The sequence below is a fragment of the Carcharodon carcharias genome, chromosome 4 (genome assembly GCF_017639515.1).
Source record: "Carcharodon carcharias isolate sCarCar2 chromosome 4, sCarCar2.pri, whole genome shotgun sequence".
NCBI classification, from domain to species: Eukaryota; Metazoa; Chordata; class Chondrichthyes; order Lamniformes; family Lamnidae; genus Carcharodon; species Carcharodon carcharias.
This window is the reverse complement of record NC_054470.1, coordinates 39,053,739-39,081,581: the sequence shown is the minus strand read 5'-3', so window position 1 is coordinate 39,081,581 and position 27,843 is coordinate 39,053,739. Positions and strand designations below refer to the sequence as shown.

Below are 27,843 nucleotides of genomic sequence, written 5' to 3'. Positions count from 1 at the left end.
TGGCATGCCAGGCCATTTCAGGGGGCAGTTGAACCAGCCACATTGCTGTGGGTCTAGAGTCTAGATGTAGGTGTGACCAGTTAAGGAAGGCCGATTTCCTTCCCAGTGGGGCATTAGTAAACCAGATGGGTTTTTGTGACAATCAATGATAGTTTATTGGTCACAGTTAGTGAAACTAGTTTTCAAATTTCAGATTTTATTAGTCAAAATTAAATTCCTCCAGCTGCTGTGGTGGGATTTGAATCCATGCCCCAAGAGGATTAACCTAGGCCTCTGGATTAATAGTCCGGTGACATTACCACACCATCATCTCACCATGCACCAATCTTATAAAGGCAAAAGCAATTCATAGACCTGAGGACACCTTTCATTGTGTAAGGTTGCATTGGTGACATAGTAATGTTAGTGTAAAGACAGATCCCAATAGCCCATGCTGGGCATCCATGAAGCGCTAGGTACCTGAGATCAAGTTTTGAAAAAAAAAACCTACTCACTTACCCTGTCAAAAGGACAGCAATCTTTTTCCCTGGTTTTCCCTAATGATTTTCAACGGCTTTGAGGCATGAGAGCAGCTCAGGTTTCATCTGGCATTTTGAAAAATTTCTTGCCTTCCTCTTTGTATAAAACACCTGTTGTTTGCTTGGGTATATCTTTGAGCATTAGAAATTTTTTTTATGCAGAGCTTTAGTTATTTCATCTAACTGATTAAATGCTTTTCAGATTTCAAAATTAGTGTAGTTGTAAGGATATTGCATAGTGCATGTATGAATAGAAATGGATACAGGTAAATCGGAGAGTTATGGATGATGAGTGGGCAGTTCGATCACCTGAATGATGACATGAGATTTTCTATTCTCTTTTCACCTAATTATTACCTATTGATAATGCCTGTATCGGTATTGTTTTCAATGAAAAATTAAGTTAAGCCTTTTGCTGTTTGTAGAAATTTTATTTTGATTGTCTGGGTAACTTTAGCAAATTATTCATTATTGTATACTACATGAATGCATTCCTACAAAGTTGAACAACAGCGGAAGAGCAATGGGGAAGGATAACATGGTGCCCACTGTGGAACATTATAGACGGACTTAACCTTTCAGATCAATTACCTTTTTGTATTTCCAGCATTTTTTTTGTTTTTGTTTCTTTTTTGTTTTCCTTCCAAAGAGTTGTTGGTGTGTGGTATTCTCTTCTCCAGAAACTAGTGGAGACTGGGTCTTTGAATTTATTCAAGGCAGAGTTAGACAGATTTTTGTTAGACAAGGGAGTCCAGGGTTGTGTGGGGCAAACAGGACAGTGGAGCCGAGACCACAACCAGATCAACCATGATCTTACTGAACAGTGGAGTAAGCTCGAAGGGCCAAATGGCCTACTTCTCCTATGTTCCTATTTCCGGTTCCGCAGTACTTTTCTCTTGTAGATGAATCATCAAAGACAAAGTTGGATAGCACTGGGAACTAGCTGCATCTGCAAATTGTGATTCAGGTTAGGATGGCAGGTCTGAGAGAAATCTGAGCAGGAATTTTGAGAGAGAGATGATCATCAATGTAGGACGCAAGAACATATTTGAGAAACTTTAAGAGGGCAAAAGGAAGATTAAGATGGGATGGCAGTCAGAGAACAGAAGGATCAGGATAAGTTTAAATGAAAGAATCATAATGACTATAATCAAGTTAATTGCACATGTACCAGGTGTATGTATGCCTTAATTACACGCACACAACTTTTGCCTTCAGGGGTAAATAGCCAAGTGGTTATGGTACTGGGTTTATAACCCTAAGATCAAGAGTTCAAATCTCACAATAGCAAACTTTAAAGGCTTGGCCTAAATAGCCAAGTGGTTATGGTAGTGGGCTTATAACCCCAAGATCAAGAGTTCAAATCTCACCATGGCAAGCTATGAAGCAATGTAACTTCATCTGACAACAGATGGAAATGGGTTTGGGCTTGGCCTAAATAGCCAAGTGGTTATGGTACTGGGTTTGTAACCCCAAGATCAAGAGTTCAAATCTCACAATGGCAAACTATGAAACAATGTAACTTCATCTGAAACAGATGGAAACAGGTTTACTCAAAAGAGTATCAAGAGTTCAAATCTCACAATGGCAAACTATGAAACAATGTAACTTCATCTGAAACAGATGGAAACGGGTTTGTACTCGAAAGAGTTACACCGCATGGACTGCAGCGGTTCAAGAAGACAGCTCACCAGCATTCTCTCAAGGGCAATTAGGGATGGGCAATAAACGCTGACCTAGCCAGCGACACTCGAATCCTATGAATGAATAAATTTATTTTTACCAATTTACAAAATATGAATTTTTGCATTGGGTGAAATATCTACTACAGCTTCCTTTGAATGCTTAGTGTACTAAAAATGCTATGTTTACTTCAAGTCTCAAGTTACTATACTTTGCAAAACGCCTGATTGCAGTGCAAGTTATGATTGATTTTGCTCCCATGGTAAGCTGTTCCATATTTGTTTTTCAGCAGCATGGAATTGGGAGGCCCAGTGTTTATCATGCAGTAGTTGTCATCTTTTTAGAATTCTTTGCCTGGGGACTGTTAACCACTCCAATGCTAACCGTAAGTATAATATGTTTCATGGTACATTCTTGCAAATGCTTACTGCGTTAAAGAAAATTTGACACCGCTGAAATGGTCCAGTAATAAATGTCATTTTTTCTTATTTGGTATGAGCATATTGTAGCATGTCAGATCAGCTTTTTTGCTGCTGCACTGTCTGGATTGCACTGATGGAATAACAAGGAGGCAGTCACATGACTGGGGGAATGCTATAGACTGCCAAACAATGGAAAGGAAATTGAGGATGAAATTTATAAGTTGCTGGCATTTATTAACAATGAAATCATAATTATGGAAGATTTTAATTAACTGGGGTAAATAGGGAGATGTTATTTGGACTGTGTCCAAGACTGTTTTCTCAGTCAGTATTTGCTAGCCCCAACAGGCAGTGAAGCACTACTTGAACAAGCTCTGGAAAATGAAGTACGCTCAATTGACGGCCTAATAGTAGGTAGTTTAGATCATATTTTAAACTTATCATTTATTGTTTACAGAATAACAAGTGACAACCATAAAAAACATGAAGAATATAGGAAATCCACAGAAAATAGATTAGAAAGATTAAGATAAGAGAGAAAATTGTCTTTAAAAAAAAAGCAATAAGGGCAACAGAAGACTTTCTATTACTCTATTAGTAGCACATGGATAGGCAAGGTATGAGGCAGGTTTGCAGTGAATAATAAGGCAATGTCTGAGGTACAATTTAAGTACTTTGCCTCACTTTTCACAGACACGATGGCTATTGGCATTATTGAACAAACAGAAATAGATGCAGAACCCCAAAGGGAAGGGTATTATTCAGAGTACTAGATGAGTTCTGCAAACATTAAAGTAGACAAATCTCAGTTTAAATTCAAAGATTGAGAAAACATAGTAAAGAATAGCAGAAACCTTGACAATGAGTTTTTAAAACTCTTCAGGAAGAGAATTGTCACAGATATGCATTTAATTAGTGAAAAGGGAAGGATTTAGATCCGTATACAAAGATGTTATGCTGTCAACGTATGTAGAAAAAGCTCCAATGTATCTTTTCAAAACTGTCAAAATATGCCAATGGTGTTTAACCTTCTTTAGCTAATGTAGACGAAAGCCCCAGTAAGTAGAACTTGTATGATGAAACTTAGAAATTGTTTGTTTGAGGTAAATCAGTTCAGTTTTGTTTTTTTCTGTGTAGATCATGAAAAGCTTAACAAAGAGTATAGTCTTGCTGTTTATCGCTATCATCTTCACTCTTTTACCATAACAATAATGGAATTGAGAAGGGTTCTGTGTATCATGGAATAGCTTCATTCCTTCAAAGGGAATGTACACTGCAGACTACTGACCCTGGAATTTCTAGAAATGTTTAAAACATGGGAAAAATCAAGATGGAGAACCACTGGAAAATTGATCTAGATCTTGCCTAATTGTCAACTAGATCTTGCCTAATTGTCAAAAAGTGTACTATTGCTAGAATTATTATTACCTTAGCTTAACTGTCTTCACTTTGTTTACACAACTATCTATATCGATTCCAATGTCAAGGACAGTTTACGTACTTCCAATCCACACCATTTACACATTCCAGAGCCATAGATTGGAAAATAAGCGTTCCGTTTTGCCACTAAATCACTGTTTAATGTGTAAAATGTTTTGGTTTGGGAAATATTCATTCATGAATGTAAGACGGCATAAATATTTATAACATCAGTCACAGCGCTGTGATTTTGCTTGTCTAAACTATCCAGGTCAGTAGTTGACCGTGATCATTTTCTGCTGGAGTATTGTCTCCTGTTCTACCAAGAAAGCACCTCCCATTGATGTAACTTTTCAATGCTTTTTATGTTTACACTTGGTCTTGATTAAACTCTGTAATATTTGACAAGCAAGACACATTAGCTCATCCTCAGTCAGAACCACTTCTGCAGTGTTTAGTATGTGCAAAATTTTTTTTGCAAAACTTTTTAAAATTTTAGCTAGTTTCGTAAAAGCCAGGAGATAGCTAATGTACCAGCACTATATTCATGATTTTCAGTGTCTCGATCAGTGTACAGTGGACTCTGAGATACCATGTAGCCCTAACAAATGTAATTTTATCTGAATAGCTAAACTTTTAAGTTGGATTTTAATCGCCATAAGCTTTTCAAATTTCAAAGTCCAAAAATTATGATTAACATAGTTTATACGTGGGTGAATTTGTTTTTTTTTTAACAATTATTGTTCCTGAAGCAAGCACTTTCATGTTTTGGAATAGAAACACTTGAATATTCAGAGTAATTCTGATTTGTTAAATAGACTCAGAAATGAAATATTATTTATTATTAAATATATATTTCCCATCGGTATAGTAGCTTCCTGGCAAGATGACAGATTCAATAAATCTGTTGTTTTATGTGCTAGTATGAATGCTGCAGGATTGTTGTATAAACTCAGCTGGTTTATAAATTGCCTTTGCGGGGGGTGGAGGCGAACCCGCCACTCCTACCCTTTTCTGACCTTCATGTGATTACCAGTATTCCCCACATTGCAAAAACAATGTATTTTAAAAGCTGATTTAAAAAAAAAATTAAAGGCTTTTCTAATATTTATTTGCCTGTTTTCGTAGATTTTTGTTAGATTTCAGAGTGTGAACCGTGGCTCAGTTGATAGCACTCTAGCCTCTGGGTCTGAAGGTTGTAGGTTCAAGTCCTGTTCTAGGACTTTGAGCACAATAATTAAGGCTAAGACTCAATGCAGCACTTTGAGTACAGCACTTATTGGAGGCGCTGTCTTTTGGATGAGTTGTTAAACTGAAGTTCCATCTGCTCCCTTGGGTGGATGCAAAAGATTCCATGGCGCTATGTTACAGAGAGGAGTGAACCCGATGTCAAGACTACATTTAACCCTTAATCACCATCACAAAAACAGATTATCTATTCATTATCACATTGCAGTTGTAGGAGTTTGCTGTGTGAAAATTGGTTGCACGTTTCCTAAATTACAACAGTGTACACTTCAAAATTACTTCATTGGCCGTAAAGTGCTTTGGGGCATCCTGTAGTCATGAAAGTGCTATATAAATGCAAGCCTGTCTCTTTTAGCATAGCTACTATCTAGTGAACTGTCAGAATCTAGTTAATTTTTGCATACACTACCTAGCTTTTCTATTGCAAGTTATACTGCTTGTCATCAAAATTATATAGAAATCTGCCCTTTTTGTATTAATATTAGTTATCAATATATACGGGGCCCATGCAGAGGCAAGTTAGAATAGGAAGAAATGTTGGGAGAGGATCATCTTTAGTGGAACTGATTAAATCCCCAGCTTTACATAGTACATCGGCCTGTGGGGCCAAACGTGTAATTTCACCCCATTTATTTAGAAACCTAAACTCAGCATTAATTCCCAATTGAGGAATTATGCTTGTTGAAATATGAATTGAGTCAGGGAAAAAGACTTGCCTTGTGCAATTCTTCCTTGAAATTAAAATTAGGGTTGCCACCTCTGGACACATACTTGGTGGTTTCATCAGATGTCATTACATTTCTAACCACCCCACCCTCAGTCCCAACATTGGTCACTGATACATCCATCATGGCACCCCAGCTTCTCGCACCAATTGGAAAGCAACCAGAACCTTTATTATCTGATTGAGGGAAAAATATTTACTGATTCACACAAATGGGCATTGCTGGCAAGGCCAGCATTTATTACCCATCCCTATTGGTGTTTGAGAAGGTAGTTCCAGCTACCACCTTGAACCACTGCAATCCTGTTAGGCAGTGAATTTCAGGATCTTGATGCAGTGGTGCTGAAGGAACAGTGATATATTTCCAAGTCGGGAAGGCATATGAGTTGGAAGAGAACTTGGACGTGGTAGTGTTCCCATGCATCCGCTGCCCTTGAACATAAATAGGAAGGAGAGGACCATACAACCTGTCGAGCCTGCTCTGCCATTCAAGATGCATCATGGCTGATCTTGGGCCTCAAATTCACTTTGCTGTCCACTCCCCATATCCATGGATTCTCTGAGACCAAAAACCTGTCCATCTCAGCCTTAAATATATTCAGTGACGGAGCATCCACAACCCTCTTGAGCAGGGAATGCCAAAGATTCACAACCCTTTGAAAAAAATTCTCCTCCTCTCAGTCCTAAATGAATCAGCCCCTTATCCTAAAACCGCGCCCCCTTGTTCTAGATTCCCTCGTGATGGAAAACAATTTACCCCATCAAGCCCCTTCATAATGTTGAATGTTTGACAGAGCCATTATGGCATAGAAGGAGGCCGTTTAGCCCATCACATCCATGCCAGTTCTCTGAAACAGATTGAAATGCTTTACAATGAGATCACCTCTCGTTCTCCTAAACTCCAGAGAATGCATACCCAAATTACTCAGCCTCTCATCACAAGACAACTCTTTCTCATCCCAGGGGCAAACCTAGTGAACCTTCCCTGTACTGCCTCCAATGTAAGTAGATCTTATCTTAAATATGGAGACCAAAATTGCACATGGTATTCCAGGTGTGGTCTCACCAAATTCCTGTACAATTGCAGCAAGACTCCAATACGCTTGCAATAAAGGCCAACATTCAATTTGTCTTCCTAACTGCCTGTTCCACCTGCATGCTAACTTTGTGTTCCTTGTACGGTTACACCCAAGTCTCTCCAAGCATAAACATTTACAAATTCCATGCCTTTTTAAAAATATTCTGATTTTCTATTCTTAAGGCCAAAGTGAATAATCTCTCACTTCCCCACATTATCTGCCTTGTTGCCCACTCACTTAACCTGTCTATATCTCTTTGCAGCCTCCTCATAGCTTACCTTCCTGTTCAGATTTACATCATCAGCAAACTTAGGTACATTACACTCTGTCACTTCATTTAAGACATTATAGCTTGTAAATAGCTGAGGCCCAGGCACTTAACCTTGCAGCATCCTACTAGTCACAGCCTGCCAACTTTAATAATAAACCCCATTTATTCCCACTCTTTGCTTCCTGACCATTAGCCAACACTCTATCCTTGCTAATAGATCATCTGCAACTCAATGAGCCTTATCTTGTGTATTAACCTTTTGTGTCGGACCTTATTGAATGCCTTTTGGAACTCCAGGCATACTACATCTACTGGTTCCCCTTCAACTACCTTATTAGTTACATCCTCAAAAAACTCCCAATAAACTTGTCAAACAGGATTTCCCTTTAGTGAAACCATGTTGACTTGCTCTAAACATACTCTCCTTTTCTAAGTTCATTGTTAAGACTTTATTAATAGGTTCCAGCGCTTACTTGATGACTTATGTCAGGCTGTCTGGCCTGTAGTTCCCTGGTTTTTTTTTTGTTCCTCTTTTCAATAGTGGCTTTACATTTGGTAACTTCAATCTGCTGGGACCATTCCAAAATCTGGGGAATTTTGGAAAATCATATCCAGCTCATCCACTATCTCTGCAGCTATCTCTATTAGAACCCAGGGATGTAGGCCATCAGGTCTTGGGGATTTATCAGATTTTATTCCTTAAGTTTCTCTAGTACTTTTTCTCTGATATTAGTTACTTTACTGTTATTAGCCCATACATTACCCCCTATTTCTGATATGTAACTCGTGTCTTTACTGTGAACAGACTCAAAATATTTGTTCACTATATCTGCCATTTTCTCATTCCCCATGATAATTTCTCCTGCCCCTCTGCTTCTAAGGAATGAGCATTTACTTTAGCTGCTGTCTTCCCTTTTATATATTTTAAAGCCCTTCCAATCTGTTTTTATGTTCCTTTTTTTCCTTTTTATCAATTTTTTGGTAGCCCTTCACTGGTTTCTAAATCCTCTGATTTACTACTATTCTTTACAACGTTATAAGCCTCTTTCTGCCTAATATTGCCCTTAACTTCCCTGGTAAGCCACAGATGGATTGGTCTTGCTGAGTTTTTGTATTTCAATGGAGTGTATTTTTTGAATGTTTTGATTTTTTGAAAAATGTTTCCCACTGTTGATTTGTTGCCATACCTTTTAGCCTATTTACCCAATCAACCTTGGTTGTATGTCCCTCATACCTATGTAATTGTAATTGGCTTTAAGTTTAAGATTCTTGTTTGTGATTAGAGTATGTCATTTTCAAATTATTTAGTGCAGAATTCAATTGTATTATGATTGCTCTTTCCCAGTAGAATTTTTACTGACATTACTAATTAACCCTCTTTCATTGCACAACAGTAGATCTAAAATACCTTTATCCTTTGTTGTGTCCACAGCATATTGCTTCAGGAAACTCTCAAAAACATTCTACAAGTTGTCTTCCAGACCACCTTTGCCTAATTTGAGTGGTCTGGTCTATATGAAGATTAAAGCCCCCACAACCATAACATTGTCTTTGTTACAAACTCCAATAATTTCTTGTTTAATACTGTAATGGTAAAACTACTGTTAGATGGCCTTTAAACTAGTCCCGTCAGTGATTCTGACCCTTTCTTTTCCTAATCTCCACCCATACTTATTGAACTTCCTGATTTTCTGAGCCAAGATCCTTTCTCACTAATGTCCTTATGTCATCCTTTATTATCAGGACTATCCCACCTCCTTTTCCATTCTGCCTGTCTTTTTGAAATGTAGTATACCCTGGAATATTTAATTTTCAACCTCAGACACCTTGTAACTGTGCCTCTGTAACGGTGACTAGATCTAAACCAATTATCTCTTTGTGCCACAAGTTCATATATCTTATTGTGGATGCTCTGCACATTCAGATAAAGTGACTTTAATGTTATGTTTTCCCTACTATGCATGGACCTTAGTCTCTGATGCATTCTTATGTTAAATGCTCTGACCCTTCCTGTCCCACTCTGCTTGTCTTTACCCACATTGATATACTTTCTTATTGCCTCAACTTTTATCTTTGGATTTCTAAATAACCTTTCACCTGAACCCTCCTCCCCTCTTAGTTTGAAGCCATTTTTCCCTACTCTGACCAGATTTGCTGATTCACTTTTTTATGTTTATATACACTCTGTCCCTCCCTGTCACAGTCTGGTTACCATTACCCATATCACTACCTTGCACTATTGCCTTGTCCTTTCTCTAAATTTCCAAATCTCCACTTGCATGAACCCGTCCCCTACCACACTATTTAAAGTGTTCTGTACAGCCTTAATTTTGCGACTTGCTAGGACACTGTTCCCAGTGCAGAAAAGGTGAAAAGAATCCCAACAGTACAGCTCCCTCTTTCCCTGGTACTGTTGCTAATGCTCCATGAACCAACACCCATTACTCCCACACCAATCTTTGAGCTGTGCGTTTGACTCTCTGATCTTATTTACTCTATGCCAATTTGCTTGTGGCTCAGGTAGTAATCCAGCGATTATTATTTTTGTGGTTGTGCTTTTTAATTTAGGCACTAGCTGTTCATACTCCCTCAGAACCTCTCTCTTAGTCCTACCTCTGTCGTTGTGCATCACGTTAACTTGAGCCTTCCCCTTCCACTTTAATTTGCTCATCCACTCTGTAGACCCCGCTCTTGTCCACACAAGAATCTCAAACCTGTTGGGCATTTGCAGGAACCATTTTTATATTCTGGGTCGGCATATCTGTCTCACTCTCAGTCACACCCTCCTGTCCCTGACCATGGACTAAATCAAGAATACCTAGCCTAAGGGGTGTGACTGCCTCTGGAACAATTTCCAGTTCTCTGATGCATCAGCGCCTGAACCTTGGACTCCAGCTCATCAACTTGGGACCAAAGTTTCTTGAGCTGCAGATATTTACTGCAGATGTGGTTACCATTGAATCACACTGGTGACCACCAGTCTCCACATGCTAGAGCTGTAACACATAACCTGCCCTTTCCTCTTTGTGTTCTATTTAACTAATTAGGCTTCTAGTTTAGTACTCTCACTCAGCTGTTGTCTGCAGTTATATTAAGTATTTTAACTAGTTAACCTAAAAATTTGATGCAATTCTTATAATTTCCCAGTACCAGCTTAAACAACTGACCACCATTTAGAAAGACAAAATCATAAAATTCACCAACCAATCACCAACTGCTGACCTAATTAATCCTTTTGAACAATTATCAGCTACTGGAGGCAATTAAAGATATAAAAAGTAGTACATCCTCCCCCGTCTTCACTGAATTCCCACCTGTAACCAAATTCCCAAGTTGTTCCTCATCACACTTTGTCTTTATCTCTACATTCTTTGCAATCGTAGAGTGGGAGCACAACTATCTGCTTTTGTAGTAGCTGGTGACTCACATCCAAGTTGCAACTGCTAAGTAAGCTTCTAGGTGGTAGAGATTGTGATTTTGGGACATGCTATTGAAGACTTGGGGAATTGCTGCAGTACCTCTTGTAGATGGTACAAGGTGGAACTAGTAATGTTGGCAGTAAAGTGGAGTGAATGTTTAAGTTGGTGGTTGGGGTGCTGAAGAAGCAGACTGCTTCACTGTTGAAGTTGCTGTAGACAAGTGATGAGTGTTCCATCACACTCCTGACTTGTGCCTGTAGGTGGGGGAAGGGCTTTGGGGAGTCAACTGGTGAGTTACTTCCTGCAGCATTCCCAATTTCTGACTGCTTTTGTAACTACAGTTTTTATGCTTCTGTTGAGTTGTAGCTCCCAGGATGTTGTTGATGAGGGATTTGCTAATAGTGTAAATAACGTATTTTTATTCTTTTCTTGGACTGTGGCTTTAAAAACTACCATGGCTGCAGTTTAAAAGAGATGTTCACTAAAGCAGGAAGAAGAAAATCTACAATGTTGCAATCTCCTGGAACAGTGTGCGCCAGGTTGGACAGAATGGTGCTGGAAAGGAGACCTGGTTTAAGAGGGAACTGCCTAGCGATGGCATTTGTTTGGCTCCTGACCAAGTGGCCAGGTTTTATGTTAGGGTAATGCAGTAGATCAACTCCTAGCCTGAAAAGAGGAAAGACGTGAAACCTCTCTCGTGTGTGTGTGTGTGTGTGTGTGTGTGTGTGTGTGTGTTTGAGAGAGGGTTTTTTTTTTTATAGAGTTAAAATTTAGCAGTTCATATTTCTTTCTTTTGCTACTGGTTACAGACAATTTGTTTAATAAACAGTTATTTACTTGTTAAGTTTACACACCTGGTGCTCGTATTCTTTTAACCTAAATTAAACTGTTATGTAGAACTGGAATTTGGTCTGGTTAAACTTCTCATTTGTCACGGCTCGAGGAGGTGGGGCTTGATTCCACAGCGCACTATCCCCAGCGAGTTGTGACAATGGTAAAACCATTGAATGTATCTGGGAGGTGATTAGACTCTGTTTTATCGGTGATGATTGTGTGTTTCTGATGTTACTTGCTACTTAAAGCCCAAGCCTGGATATTATCTAAATCTTGCTGCATGCGAGATGAATCATCAATGAATATCCCACTGACCATATGATGGAGGGAAGCTCACTGATAAAGCAGCTGAAGATGGTAGGATGTTGGCCATTGCCATGAGAAACTTCACCAATATCCAGGGACTGAGACGATTGGCCTCCAGTATTGCAGACACCTCCAACCAATGGAGAGTTTTCTCTCTGATTCCCATTTAATTTAATTTTTACAGAGACTCCTTGACGTTACACTTCCCGCATGTCTGGAATGCAGCTCTTTTATTCATTTTTGGATTAAGGCTGTAATGATAGCTAGAGCTTGTGGTCCTGCTGGAACCCAAAGTTAACATGATTAAGTGCAGTTTGACCTCAAAACAGTTGTGGCAATTTGGCAGCCTTCATTACCATGCTAAATTGGGATAAAACCTTTTCCATTGGAACTGCCTCAAACACTCATGTTTTTCCCAACTCATGTTTGTTTTGTTTCAAAGAAAAATTCTTAGTTACTTGCACCTTGGTCAGTTATATCTTGCCTAAGAACATGTATGGTGCTGCAAAACATCAGCTGTAGTTTGGTCAGCAAAATAATACTTCAGGTTTGACTTTTAACAAATTGTAGTTCTTAGAAAGCTTCTATAGATTAACCTGAATTCAGATATCCCCTTGTAAAATAATCCAGGAGAGGAAGCATGTTTGTAACATATTTTCTCTTTCCTCTTTGCACCCAATTCCCCCCACTCCCCTTACTAATTTTTCCAAACTTTGGGCAGCCTGACTGACACTGCAAGATCAAACAAGTTAATTTAAGACCATTGTTTTTATTATGGTTCAGTCAAATTGGAAAAATGAGTACTTGGTCCTGAAAAGATGTGATATTCCACCTTTCAGGTTATTCAGCTTCATTTAGGTAAGTTCATAGAAATATAAGGTGATTAAAAGGGTAGACATTTGACCTGTTTTAAGTCCCTTAGGCAGAAACATTACTCTTTGAACAGACAGTTACAACTTTACAGAATCATTTATTGTCTAAGCTATATGGAAGTAAACTGTCCTCTGAGCAAAGTTTTAAAAAAACTCTCAGCTTGACACGTCATTCATCTAAGATCATTTTTATCTCCAGTTATTTTGATTTAGGTTTTGCATTAATAACTGTAAGTCTGTTAGCACTCACTTTTGTTATGGGGTTAATCAGGCAGTGACTTCTGGAGCCTGCACATCTGCAGTTAAACATGGAAATCTCGAGGTTGCTGTCCAAATTACCCTGCTGCTCCACAGGCTGCGCTACAATGGAACATGTTCAACAGACCTGACAATTGAAAGGCATTTAATATAGGATAATTATGCACTAATTACTCACTAAATACGGCAGAGAAATTTAGGGCATTTGGAAGTAAGGGAATTTTTTAATGATGTGATGTGATTATTACTTCCAAACAACTTTTCTGGCCCCGAAATTTAATTTCATGTGTGGAGTCTCATTCCTTCAGATGTTAGTGTTGGAGTTTTTTTTTGTCTCTGCTCTCTCTCTCAACCCCACTGTCTTCCCAATCTTTATTTCACATTCTGTACCTGATTTAATAATTTATACTTCCTGATTTAGGCTCTATGGGCCTGATTTTAGCCTACTCAAAATCCATTCACTTATATGGAGTTAAAATTGAAGCCACCCGTATCTGTGAGGATTCTTTAATCTGGTTGAAGAGCCACGTTGTGTCTTGCCCTGCTTGTAGACTCCAAAGATCTATAGAGGGTGTTACATTGGAACAGTTGTCCGATTAGAGCAAGTCTCTGTTCAAATGTCCGCAAAAGCTTGTGAGCAGCTATTTGCGATCCTTCGCTGCTGACCATGGTAATTTATTGGGTGCAGAGAAAGAAGAATGAGAATTACAGACACGAATTTGTAGAATACAGTCAATATAAATGGCTTTAGTTGGGGCAGTAACACCCACATCCGCTCTAAGTTCTGGGCTGCTGGTGACCATGCAACCACATTCTAGTATGAGTCACCACCTTAGCCGAAGATGAGAGAAACTGGGGAAGAGGCGAATAGTGTGAGAATAACAGTTTACATTTATATAGTGCCTCAATATAGAACATATTCTAGAATGTGTTGGAGACTTAATTGTTTTTTTTTAAAAAAATAATGATCGGAAAGAAACTTTTTAAAAATCTGTGCTGCTCATCATTTGGATTGTTTTAAGGTGGGCTTCCCTGACTAGTTCTGCATAAATACTCAAGTATAAGATTGTTTGGCCTAGAATATTTATTTTAATTGATGTTTAATATGATTGTGTACAGTAGCATAATCCAGGGGCCTTGACTATCTTGAAACATGAGTTCAGATTTTACCACAGCAACTGGGAGAGTTCAAGTTCAATTAATTAAATAAATCTAGCGTAAAAAGCTCGTACCAGCAATGGTAACCATGCAACTACTGAATTGTCGGAGAAACTGAACTGGTTCATGAATGCCCTTTGGAGAAGGACATCTGGCATCCTTACCTGGACAAAGAGCAATGTAGTTGATTCTTAACCATTCTCTGAAAGCTTAACCAGCTGTCACCATCGCCTTGAAGGGCAATTGGTGATGGGCAATAGATGCTGGCTTTGCCAGGGATGCTCACATCCAACGAATGAATAAATAAATAAGATCGCAGCCTTGATTGAAAGGTATTCTCAGGTCAATGTCATACTAGATTGATTAAAAGTAGCAATGACTGATATTTTTGAAAAGAGTAACTGATCCCTGGTGACTGCTAACCAGAGTTGTGAGATCTCACTCTCCTCAAACATCTATTAATAGACCGACGATGAATAAACTAACTTGGAAGATATTTCTGTGTTAATAATATTTTAACATGTAGCTTGAAACAGCTTAACTCCATGTAGGTAGAGCTGTGAATTACAAATTGAGAAAATGTGCACAGAACAGTTGGATTGATAACATTCAATTTTATGAAGACATGAGTTCAAAGACCTTGCAGCATATTTCTAATTTGTTTCCTTTAATTAAATCACTATTGTGTTGTTGAATTCCTAATCTAATGTTACCTATGCTTACATTTTTGGATATTAACAAAGGTATAACTTTTACGTCATAACCATTAACTTGACTTACTGGTGACACTTTCACCTCACAGTCAAAATGCCTTGGGTTCAAGTACTCTGCAAGATTGGAGCATCTAATCTGCGTTGATGCTAAATTATTCTGCATTGTCTGTGATTATCTTTTCAGATGAAACATTAAATCAATGTCCTATCTGTCTATTCAGATAGCTGTAAAAGATCCCATGGCATTATTTGAACATTGCTGGGCATATTGGAGTGCTTTGAGACTCCAGTTTATTCACTTAGAGTTATACTGGCTGTATACCTGCTGTGAAAAACTCTAAGCAAATCTGTATAAAAACCAACAGAAATGCCCCCAAGTATCCGTGGATGTGGCCATCTGATCCCATTGTCCTTGGAATCACAGAGCAATCTGGCCAGGGTCAAACCAACAATCCGGAGTTTAAACTTCCCATGTAAGTACCAGGGATATGTGCATGTCGGGACTTGCTCAGGGTCCAGATGAGCATCCGCGACTTAACAGCAGGCTCGAGGAGCCGAATGGCCTACTGCTATTCCTAATTCCTAAATTGTGTCGGAGACCTCTTCGCATGTCGGAAGATTTGGACCATTTAAGTTATTGGAATTGGAAAGTTTGAACGTCATCCTTTTTAAAGTTGTGTCAGAATGCATCTCCTGTCTTTGTTAAATTGAGATACATGAACAAGTATTGCTTTGCAAAATAAAAATCTGGATTATTTTAATCTGAGTTTAAAAAGTACATCAGTACTGTTTATTCTTACCACAAGTCAAAGTCATTAAAAAAAATCAATGTTTTGGCAAAAGGCAGAAGTGTAACACAGAACTGATCTTATGGGAACCAGAATGTACTGTAATAGTGGTGATACAGTCAAAGCAATAACTGAAAACTTTGTTACCTATAGTACCATGAGTACAGGAGCAAGGATGTCTTACTGCAGCTGTACAGGTCCTTGGTGAGACCACACCTGGTGTATTGTGTGCAGTTTTGGTTGCCTTACCTAAGAAAGGATATGCTTGCCATAGAGGGAATTCAGCTAGGTTCACCAGACTGATTCCTGGGATGGCAGGATTGTCATATGAGGAAAGATTGGGCCGACTAGGCCTGTATTCACTGAAGTTTAGAAGACTGAGAGGAGATCTCATTGAAACATTTAGAATTTTGACAGGAATAGGCATACTGGATGCAACGATGATATTTCCTCCGGCTGTGGGGGCCTAGAACAAAGGTCACAGTCTCAGGATGCAGGGTAGACTACAAGGAAGGCAGGACGGGACTGACTGCTGATTGCACAGGATGATGGAACGATTTCACAGGCATGAGATACTGGATGCAGCTGTAGCTGGTAACGCCACCCCTCTACCCTCCTTCCCATGTTCCTGTCTTCCTCTTACCTTGCTCATTGTTTCCTATCCCACTCTCCCTCCCTCCATCCCCCTCTCCTCCTCCACATGCCTTGGGATCTTTGACATCCATCTGGTTGGACAGACTTAGTTTAACATCTCACCCTGAAAGACAACACCTCCTACAGCGTGGCACTCCTTCAGTGCAATGAGGATGAGTGAACTGACTATGGCACCGTGATACAGGGAGCCATTCAAGCGGGGGGGAGGAAATAGGAACATAATAGTGGTAGGGCACAATATAATTAGGGAGATAGATACTGTTCTCTGCAACCATGAGCGAGAGTCCCAAAGGCTGTGTTGCCTGCTCGGTGCCAGGGTTAAGGACATCTCAGAGCAGGGATCCAGTTGTCATCGTCCATGTTGGTACCAACAACATTGATAGGATTAGAAAGGAGGTTCTACTGAAAGAATTTAAACGGTTAGGAGCTAAATTAAAAAGCAGAACCTCCAAGGCAATAATCTCAGGATTCCTACCTGAGTCACGGGCACATTGGCATAGGGTAAATAAAGTCAAGGAGTTAAATGCGTGGCTCAAAGTCTGGTGTGGGAGGTGTGGGATTGGGAAGGGGGGTCGGGGGGGGAATGGCACCAGTACTGATGTAGAAGGGGGCTGTTCCAGTAGGACGGGCTTCACTTGAACCACACTGGGACCAATGTTCTGGCAATTCAAATAATTAGGGCTATAGAGAGGGCTTTAAAGTAAATAAAGGTTGGGGGGGGGGGGCGGTTTCTGGAAAGGGGATATGTAGACTTACAAAGCAAAAGGATATGGTAGCATTGCAGGGCAGCTATTTAGGCAATGATACCCAGAGTTTACAAACTTTAGAAAAAACAGCAAATGTAATCAAAGGGGGGGAAAATGGTAAAAAGGCAAAATTAAGGTTCTTTACTTAAATGCATGTAGCATTTGGAACAAAAATGAATTAAATAGAGGTTAATGGGTATGATCTTACGGAGACATGGTTACAATGAGATCAAAGCTGGGACCTAGATATTCAAGAGGCATGTGACTTTTCGAAAGGACAGACAGGAAGGAAAGGGTGACAGGGTAGCTTTGTTAGTATGAGATGGAATAAGTACGATAGCAAGAAAGGATCTTGGATCAGAAGACGTAGAATCCATATGGGTGGAGGTAAGCAATAACGGGAAGAAGACACTAGTGGGAATAGTCTACAGGTCCTGAACAAAAGCTATACTTCAGGACAGAGAATAAATCAGCAGATAATAAGGGCATGTAAAAAAAAAAAGGCAGTGGATTAATCATGGGTGACTTTAATCTTCATGTAGATTGGGAAAATCAAATTGGCAGAGGTAGCCATAAGCAAGAATTCATCGTGTATTTGGGACAGTTTGCTAGAACAATATGTTGTGGATCCAACCAGGAATCAGGCTATTTTGGATCTGATAATGTCTAATGAGGCAGATTTAATGAATGATCTCAGAGTAAAAGATCCCCTCGGAAACAGTGACCATAACATGGTAGAATTTAGCATTCAGTTTGAGAGTGAGAAACCTAGTTCGGAAACAACTGTGCTAAACTTAAATAAGGGTAATTACAAAGGAATGAGGGCAGAGTTGGCTTGAGTGGAGTGAACAGGGAAAGCACTTTAGCAGAAAAGACGGTTGATGAACAATGGCAGATGTTTAAGAAAATAGTTCATGACTCACAAAAAAGATATATCCCAGTGAAGAAGAAGGATTGTAGGAAGGGGATAAACCAGCCATGGTTCACCAAGGAAGTTAAGGATGGTATCAAAGTGAAAGAAGAAACATACAATGTGGCAAAGATTAGTGGTAAGCCAGAGGATTGGGAAAGTTTTAAAAGCCAGCAAAAGATGACCAAAGAAAAGAGGGAGAAAATAAACTTTGAGGGTAAGTGAGCAAGTAATATAAAAGCAGACAGTAAGAGCTTCTTTAAATATATAAAAAGGAAGATGGAGGCCTAAGTGAACTTAGGCCCGTTAGAGAATGAGGCTGGGGACATCATAATGGGAAATTAGGAAATGGCAGAGAAGTTGATTAAATGCTTTGCATCAGTCTTCATGGTAGAAGACACAAATAGCTTTCCAAAATTACTAAATAATCAAGGGGGGAAAGGATGGGAGTGTGGTGGTGAGGGAATAAATACAATAACTATCACGAGAAAAAAAGTTCTAGGGGAACTAATGGGGCTAAAGGCTGATAAGTCCCCTGAACCTGATGGGTTGCATCCTAGGATATTAAAGGAAGTAGCCACAGAGATAGTGGATACACTGGTACTAATCTTCCAAGAATCCTTAGATCCTGGAAAAGTCCCAGAGGATTGGAAGACTGCCAATGTCTTATTCAACCCTTATTCAAAAATTGAGGGAGGCAATAAACAGTTAACAGTAGGCCAGTTAGCTTAACATGTATCATTGGGAAAACGTTGTAGTCTATTATAAAGAATGTAATAGCAGAGCATTTAGAAATACATTATATAATCAAGTGGAGTCAGTATAGCTTCATGAAAGGGAAATCTGACAAATTTATTAGAATTCTTTTGAGGAGGTAACAAGCAAGATAGATAAAGGGGAACCAGTTTATTATATTTGGATTTCCAAAAAGCATTCAGTAAGGTGCTGCACATAAGGCTACTTCATAAGGTAAGAGCCTGTGGTGTTGGGGGTAGTATATCAGCATAGATAGAGGATTGGCTAACTAATAGGACTCAGAGTTGGGATAAGGGGGCATTTTCAGGATGGCAACCTGTAACTAATGGTGTGCCACAGGGATCAGTACTGGGGCCATAATTATTTACAATATATATTAATGACTTGGATGAGGGAAGTGAATGTACTGTCGCCAAGTTTGTGGATAACACAAAAATAGGTGGGAAGGCAAATGTGAGGATGACAGAGTCTACAGAGGGATATAGACAGGTTACATGAGTGGGCAAAAATGAGGCAGATGGAATAATGTGGGAAAATGTGAAGTTATGCACTTTGACAGGAAGAATAGAGGAGCTGAATATTATTGAAATGGAGAAAGGCTGCAGAAAGCAGCAGCACAGAGGGATTTGGGGTCCTCGTGCATGAATCACAAAAAGCTAGCATATAAATTTAGATAATAGGCAAGGCAAATGGAATGTTGGCCTTTATTTCAACGGGAATGGAGTATAAAAATAGGGGGAAAAAAACAAAAAGAACTGCGGATGCTGGAAATCCAAAACAAAAACAGAATTACCTGGAAAAACTCAGCAAGTCTGGCAGTATCGGCGGAGAAGAAAAAAGTTGACGCTTCGCGTTCTCATGATCCTTCAACAGTTCTGTTGAAGGGTCATGAGGACTCGAAACGTCAAAGTTTTTCTTCTCCGCCGATCCTGCCAGACCTGCTGAGTTTTTCCAGATAATTCTGTTTTTGATAAAAATAGGGAGGTCTTGCTAAAACTATACAAGGCACTAGTTAGACCACATCTAGAATACTGTGAACAGTTTTGGTTCCCTTATCTAGGGAAAGATGTATGAGCATTGGAGGCAGTCCAAAGAAGGTTTACTAGGTCGATCCTGGGTTTGGAGGGATTTTCTTATGAAGAGAGGTTGAGTAGGTTGGGCCTGTACTCATTGGAGTTTAGAAGAATGAGAGGCAACCTTATTGAAACATATAAGATTCTTTGGGGGCTTGACAGAGGAGATGCTGAGAGGTTGTTTCCCCTTGTGGGAGAGTTGAGGACTGGAGGGCATAATCTCAGTGAGGGGTCGCCCATTTAAGACAGAAGAGGAGGAATTTCTTCTGAGTAGTGAATCTGAAATTACTGCAGAGGCCTGTAGAGGTTGGGTCGTTAATTATATTCAAGGCTGAGATAGATTTTTACTCAGTAAGGGAATCGAGGGTTATGGGGAAAAGGCAGGAAAGTGGAGTTGAGGATTATCAGACCAGTCATTATCTCATTGAATGGCGGAACCAATGTGATGGGCTGAATGGCTTACTTTTCCTACGTCTTATGGTGTTATGACCTTATTTAGGACTGATGAGGAGAAACTTCTTCACTCAGGGTGGTTAACCTGTGGAATTTTCCACCACAGAAGGCTGTGGATGCCAAGCCACTGAATATGTTTAAAAAGGAAATAGATTTCTGCACTCCAAAGGTGTCTTATGGTATGGGGGAGAGCGAGAGTATGGCATTGAGATAGAGGATCAACAATGATCATATTGAAGGGCAGAGCAGGCTCAAAGGGCCAAATGACCTCCCTCTCCTATTTCCTATGTTTTCTGTGTTTCTGAGCTGCTGACCTGTTAAGGACGTTTTTAATTGATAATCGTCATGGTTGATGATGGCAGTAATATACAGAGGGGTGCTGCAGTGATCTCTCATGCATTCCTCTTAAATGAATGTGATTTCTCCAGACAGTTGGGTATATTGAACAAAACAAGTTTCCCCCAATAAAAGCCTATTAAAATTAGTGAATGTTATATTGATTGTAATGGTTGGAACATTTGAACAGAAGCAGAAAGTGCTAGAATTAAAGAAACAAAATAAAGTAGTTGCATTTTTTATTATTACAGAAACAAAATACTGTGAATGCTGGAAATCCAAAATAGCAGAAAATACTGTAAATACTCAGCCAGTCAGGCAGCATCTGTGCAGAGAAAAACAGAATGAATATTTCGTGCTTGTGACCTTTTAGCAAAACACCGACATGAAAAGTTAACTTTCTTTTCCCCGCATGCTGCTGACCTACTGAGTACTGCCTGCATTTCCTGTTTCTATTGGATCTTTTGTCTCCTTGTCGCCATTTAAGTGCTTGTGAATTGCAGTCACTGTCGTAAGGTAGGGAAACGCAGCAACCGTGTTCCATGTAGCCAGCAACTGCAAACATCAATGAGATAATTGACCTGATAGTCTCTCTCTTTGAAGTGATGTTGATGCTGTGATTGAGAAGATGAATCAGTCAAAGTTGTTGGGTGATAGAGAGAAAAACAGCCAAGGTGGAGTAACGTTTACAAGTGCAGATTTTTTGCCGGAACATAATTCTGGTGATAACAATCAGTGGCCAGACTGTTTACTTGTTTCATTTTCTGGCTTGTTTCCAGCATTTTCTAAACGAACTGCATCTGCAGTTCTTTCCTTCCTCCCGCAACTCATTTTCTCCTCCTCTTCCTCAGATTAACTATTTCAATATTCTTGCAATTTGCACATTTTGGATTTTTTTTCCCTTGCTTTTCTATTGTGTAGTCTTCCAGTAGAGGGAGAGGAATATAGTTAATTCTGATGTTACTAAAGTCAGTGTTTCAAGCAGAAGACGGCAGATTCTCAGGAGAACAAGCATCATTATTCCTGAGCTTGTTGGCAACAATGCAGGACCCCAAACAGAGACTGGAATGGGAATAGATGGAGGGAGTTAAAGTGGCAAGCGGCAAGGAGGTCAGGAACACACTTGTGGACAGAATAGAATTGTTTAGCAAATTAAGTAGTATATCATGGTCTAATGCCACTTAAACCCTGACTTTATCAGACCTGCCAACAAGGGTGGTACTCTTGTTGTCTGGAGTACTGAGCACCAACTCTCAATCCTACCTCCCACTGGACTATGACCCCACCACCAAATATCAAGCCATTGTTTCCCGGACTGTCAGTGACCTCATCTCCTCCTGAGATCTTCCCTCCACAGCTTTCACCCTCACATTCTCCCAACCCCGCACAGCCCGCTCTACCTCCTTTCCAAAATCCAGAAACAGGACTGTCCCAGTAGACCCATCGTTTCAGCCTGTCCTTGCCCCACGGAATGTATTTCTTCCTATCTTAACCCCATTCCCTCTCCCCTTGTCCAGTCTTTCCCCACCTACATTCATGATTCCCCTGATGCCCTATATCATATCAACTTTTTCCAGCTTCCTGGCTCTGACCGCCTCCCCTTTACCATGGACATCCAATCCCTCCACACCTCCATCCCCCACCAGGATGGTCTGAGGGTTCTGTGCTTTTTCCTTGCATAGAGGCCTGAACAATCCCCATCCTCTAACTGACTGAACTTGTTTTCTCACTGAACAATTTCTCCCTAAATTTGTCTCACTTCCTCCATATAAAAGGTGTGGCTATGGGTACTCGCATGGGCCCCAGTTATGCTTGTCTTTTTGTGGGCTATGTGGAACATTCCTTTTTCCGTCCTACTCAGGGCCCCTCCCACAACTCTTTGGTACATCAATGACTGTGTTTCAGTGCCGCTTCATGCTCTGGTCTGGACCTGGAAAAATGTATTGATTTTTTTTTTTGTGCTTCCAATTTCCACTCCCCTCTCTCCTTCACATGGACCATCTCTATCACTTCCCTTCCCTTCCTTGACCCCTGTCTCCATTTCTCCCGTGATAGACTGTCCACCAGTACTCATTACATGTCCACTGACTCCCTCAGCTACAGCTCCTCACATACTGCTTCCTGTAAGGACTCCCTCCCATTCTCTCAGTTCCTTCGCTTCCATCGCATCTGTTCTGATGGTGCAACCTTCTAAAACCATGCTTCTAACATGTCTTTCTTTTTCTTAACTGGGGTTTCCCCCTACTGTAGCTGACAGGGCCCTCAACCGCATCCAAACCATGTCTGCACCTCTGCCCTCATCCTTCCCCTCCCTCCCAAAACCATGATAGGGTCCCCCTTGTCCTCACTGTTCACCCCGCCAGCCTCTACATTAAAAGAGTCACTCTCCGCCATTTCTGCCAGCCCCTGTCCCCCTGTCAGCTTTCCATAGGGACCACTCCCTCCCTGACACCCTGGTCCACTTGTCCATCACCCCCAACTGCCCCTTTACTTCCCTCCTCACCATTCAAGGCCCCAAACTCAGCTTTCAGGTGAAGCAGCGCTTCACTTGCACCTCCTTCAATTTGATCTACTGTATTCGCTGCTCCCAATGCAGCCTCCTCTACATTGGGGAGACTAAATGCCGACTAGGTGACTGCTTTGCAGAACACCTTCGCTCAGTCCGCAATCATGACCCAGACCTTCCTGTCGCTTGCCATTTCAACACATCATCCTGCTCTCATGCACACATGTCTGCCCTTGGCCTGCTGCAGTGTTCCAGTGAAGCTCAATGCAAACTGGAGGAACAGCACCTCATCTTCCAGTTAGGCACTTTACAGCCTTCTGGACTTAGCATTGAGTTCCACAACTTCAGACTGTGAATTCTCTCCTCCCTCTTGACTCCTTTTTTAAATCCAATTTTTATGTATTTATTTTCATTTATTTATTATTTTTTTCTTATATTTAATGATTTGTTCATTTTTTATCCATTTCTCCCTCTCCCCACAGGGCCATCTGTCACATGTTTTTATGTTTTGCTTTCACAAGTGCTGACCTTAGTTCTGTTGTTAACACCTTCTGCTATCTTACCTTTATGCCACTCTCAGCACCTTTTTTGCTCTTCACCGCTACCATTAACACTCCCTTTGTTTTGTGTCCATGACATCTTTGTCAATCCCTCTTTAGCTGTCACCTATCCCTGACCTTCTATGTTGTTCCACCTGCACCACTTCCTCTTAAACAGTATAAAATCCATCACATTTCTACTTCTCTTTAGCTCTGAAGAAGGGTCATACGGACTCGAAACGTTAACTCTGTCTCTTTCACCATAGATGCTGTCAGACCTGCTGAGTTTTTCCAGCATTTTCTGTTTTTATTTCAGATTTCCAGCATCTGCAGTAATTTTCTTTTATCCACTTAAAGGGAAGTATGTTTGCTAATGTGCTATTACTGGGAAATAGGGAAGGTTATTAATTAACTTGTAAATATAGAGTCTATGTTATACCATGCTGGCTCAGTGTTGGTATAAAATTAAACAAAACCTCTGTTTACTTTCTTATGGCATTTGTGCATTCTATATTGGACCAGGTTTTGTGTCACACTGCTTTTCTGGTCTTCACTATTAATCCGTGTTCCCTGTAAAATAGGTGACTGTGCAGGCAGCCCGAAAATTGCCATGTTTAAATCAGCCCCTTTAGCTTATCATCCGTGTTCAACCACACAAAAAAAAATTATAGGGCTGTGCATTTAAATAAATCAACCTTACACTCAAAAAGAATTGGAGCGAATGTTGCTACTGTCATATAAAATTTCTCAGCGTAACTAGTGAAGTGTTTGCATAGATCACTGTACAAACATGGCTGCTGCCAAGCTAAATTAAAGCATGAAAGATTGGAAACTGTTGATAGTAAATGTTTTTATTTTGTAAACCTAAGCATTTACTAGGTTCTGTCTCTTGTTCATCTAATATTTTTATTCTCTTTTCTTTACAGGTCCTGCATGAAACCTTTCCCAAGCATACATTTTTGATGAATGGCCTTATTCAGGGTGTAAAGGTAAGATGATTTCTGCAATTCAATTCCCAGATTAGAAAAATAAATAAATTAGGTATCAATTCATAGAAATTCAAAAATGAGCAGAGATGTATTTTGCAAATGAGGCTGTGGTTTTAGAGCTTTGAAGGTCACTGCAATATCTCAGTTAAAATTTCATTCTACACAGTAAGCCCTCACAGTTGTGGTTGCATTCCTGAAAATCACAACTTTGAAACAGCAAGTGGATCATGAGTTCCCATAGGAATCGATGATAAAACCGGAGTTAGGTTCCTTTTGTTTTTTACCGGGCAAGCAATATCCAATGTGAGAGTTGAAATACTGTACTGTACATGTGTAGCAGCGTGCATTCCTAGCTGGAATAATGTGCAAATAAAATAAGTTGGATATAATGGAAATACTACATAAATTCAAATTAGATAACACCGAATCAGTCAAACAAGCCCTGAATTGCATCCTCTCTCACCTACAGCACTCCTGAAGCTGTTAACTTTTTTGCTTGCTTTCCTCTTTTTGTCCAGTCTGTTTGTTTGTCCTGCTTCCCCGCCCCACCCCTGTCCCATTTTGCCCCACACTGCCCCTTCCCTTCCTCCCCTCTCTCTTCAGAGCTTGGACCCCTTCCTGGCAGTTTGCAGGGGCTGAGCCTTTGTCCTGGGCCACCGATTTGAGCCAAGGGCCCTGCCCCCTCTCCCGCCCCAGGTTACTAGGACTTCATTACCAAGCCAGCAGCTTCTCTTCCTTGCCTTGTACTACCACTGGATTTCTGGCCTCGTGCTCTCCCTGCAACCTGGGCCTCTGGTGCCTGCGGCAGCAGCTCTGGCATTAAAAGCATAGCGGCCGCTGACATAGACCGCAGCATGCAGGGGGATGGGGCCAGAGTGCAGATATGAAGCCGAAAATGGTGACGCAAATCAAAAAAAGGCCCCCAAAGAATAAACAATGATAAAGTGAAACCATGTTACACAGGGTGACTTAAAGTGAGGACTTAATGCACTTGCAATGTATCTGAACAGTTTCAAAATTATTTTGATGTTTGTCGAGCTTTGCTCAAAATAAATTGTTTTCTTCAGGTACTTTGCTTGGAAATGAGTATGCGGAATAAACAAATGTACATTTAAAAGGCGTATGCTGAACAGCGGAAGCTATAGTGCAGTCTCTTCCTCTTATGAGCAGAGTCATTCTGCATGTTTCAAGAAAAATAAAGGAAACTGAGTCAATGCAATGATTTATGTTGCAATTTCTTTGTGCTCTTGGCTTTTTTAAATATAGAAATTTGTATGTGACATCTACAGGAGAATGTGAACAAGGTTTTTCAGTGTTTCTTGGTTACAAATGTTTAAATTTTTAAAAATACTGCAAGAGTTTCACCACAAAGAGTGGCAATGAGCATGCTGTTCCATGCAATGTCACACTACAGGAGTGAATAGCATTTTACTTGGAGGGTTTTTTAATTATTTTGCTGAATGTTTCTGGAAACATTTAATGGAAAATGTTAATGTTCTATTTGAGTGGCTGAACATTCGTATAAAGAAATGTGCTTTTTTTATATAACTATACTCACTATCTCATACGTATTGTATCTATTGAAAACCCACAAGCCACATCCCGATTGCTGACTTCTGAATTTGGGTCAAGCTGTATTTGGTTCCTGCACTCCCAAATTCATTTTTAATTTATTTCGGGTTCCCTTGTGTTACATGGGCGGAATCGTCCCAGATTTGCACTAAGTGCGGTAGCAGGCAGGAAAAAGAAGGTTTTACCTGCCTACCGCAATGGCGGGTTTTCACCCCCTATCGCCCCAATTCCGCCTCATTAATCACGCATTCCCGGGAGATACATTGTGTCGCTGCTGGGCAGCCTCCGATTTGCTCGTCACCTCGCAGCTTCCTCACACTGGGCGCCATATTTAAAGTGCAGCTGAGTGCGCACCTCTCACTGCTTCCAGCCCAGGGCTGCTGCACAGAAGGCATGGCACTGAAAGATGAGAAGACTGCAGCCCCCCCGATTCAGTGACACATCCTGGGAACGCTTTTCAGATGCGGTGGAGGCCTTGCTGTGATGTCCTCTACCCCTACTCTGGTTGCAGGAAGAGCAGCAAAATCACCAATCCAACTTGGGAGGTGGTGGCAGCGGTGGTTAGTGCCAGTGCCCTGCAAAAGTGCTGGAAGAGGACGAATGATTTCCTCCATTCCGCCAGGATAAGTCACTCTTCTCATCACACTCAACTCACACACTCAAACCCATCACATATCCACAACACTCACTGCCAGTTCTAGGGACATCACCATTCATTCTCTCACACACACATTCATTGCCCTTGTCTGTGGCACTACTCGTCACCCACGCATGTCAGACATCCTTATCATCTGGCCTGGTGTTCCGCTTAAACTCTATTCATGCAGGACAAGCTGGCACACAACAACAGGGATAGGCTGCAAAGTGGTGAAAGAATGCCCGACATCAAGATTCTAACAGACTTTGAAAATAGTCATCCAGCTGGCCAGCAAAGATCTGGACTGTTCCTGTGCTGACAGTGAGGTCAGTGGTGCTCTAGCAAGTGAGGATCCAGCAGTGCAACATCCATCAGATAACCATGCTGTGAGTGATGTGTCCTCTTTCATAGGCCACTGCCATGCACTGATTATCTCCCCTTGTTTTCGTAGGCACATCTGGGAAACATCCAACGGAGTCCACGACCCAGATCCTCGACTCAAACCCTGAAGATAACCCTGAAGATAACTTGGAAGAGGAATCTGCTGAAAGCCCAATTGAAGACCCATCACAAAACTCACTCATACTGTCCACCAGTGCAGAGAGACACACTTAGGTGGGGCCTGGTTCATGAGCAGCCTCGGGGCCACAGTCTGAAGAGCACATTGCACTGTCTGATCCACAGCAGGTGGCGGCAGCAACTTCTCAGGTTTGGAGAACTGCTGGAAGGCAGAAATCTGCTCAGTCCAAGTCAGATGACGAGTCTCTGGACTTGGTTGTACCCCAGTTGCTGAAGCTGGAAAGGCAAGCCTGGGAACATCAGGAAGGGATGTCAGCTGCACTCCTCAGAGTGCAAAGCACAATGGAGGAATCCGTCTGCCTTCAGTGTGAGATGATAGGGGTGGCACCTAGGTCAGCATTGGTAGGATGGCGGCCGCCATGGAGACTTTGATCCAGGATG

General features: G+C 40.7%; 1 protein-coding gene across 2 annotated transcripts in view; it reads left to right on the top strand.

Annotated features, from left to right (window-relative positions):
* Positions 1-27,843, top strand: part of LOC121276994 (hippocampus abundant transcript 1 protein-like) — a 124,590-nt gene that overhangs the window by 30,729 nt on the left and 66,018 nt on the right. Inside the window, exons 2-3 of one of the 2 annotated variants that reach the window (XM_041185802.1) lie at positions 2,494-2,586; positions 24,612-24,674. In XM_041185802.1, coding sequence (XP_041041736.1) covers positions 2,494-2,586; positions 24,612-24,674 — 156 coding nt within the window. Of the gene's footprint in view, positions 1-2,490; positions 2,587-24,611; positions 24,675-27,843 lie in introns of both variants that reach the window. The other variant, XM_041185801.1, reaches the window with a different exon arrangement.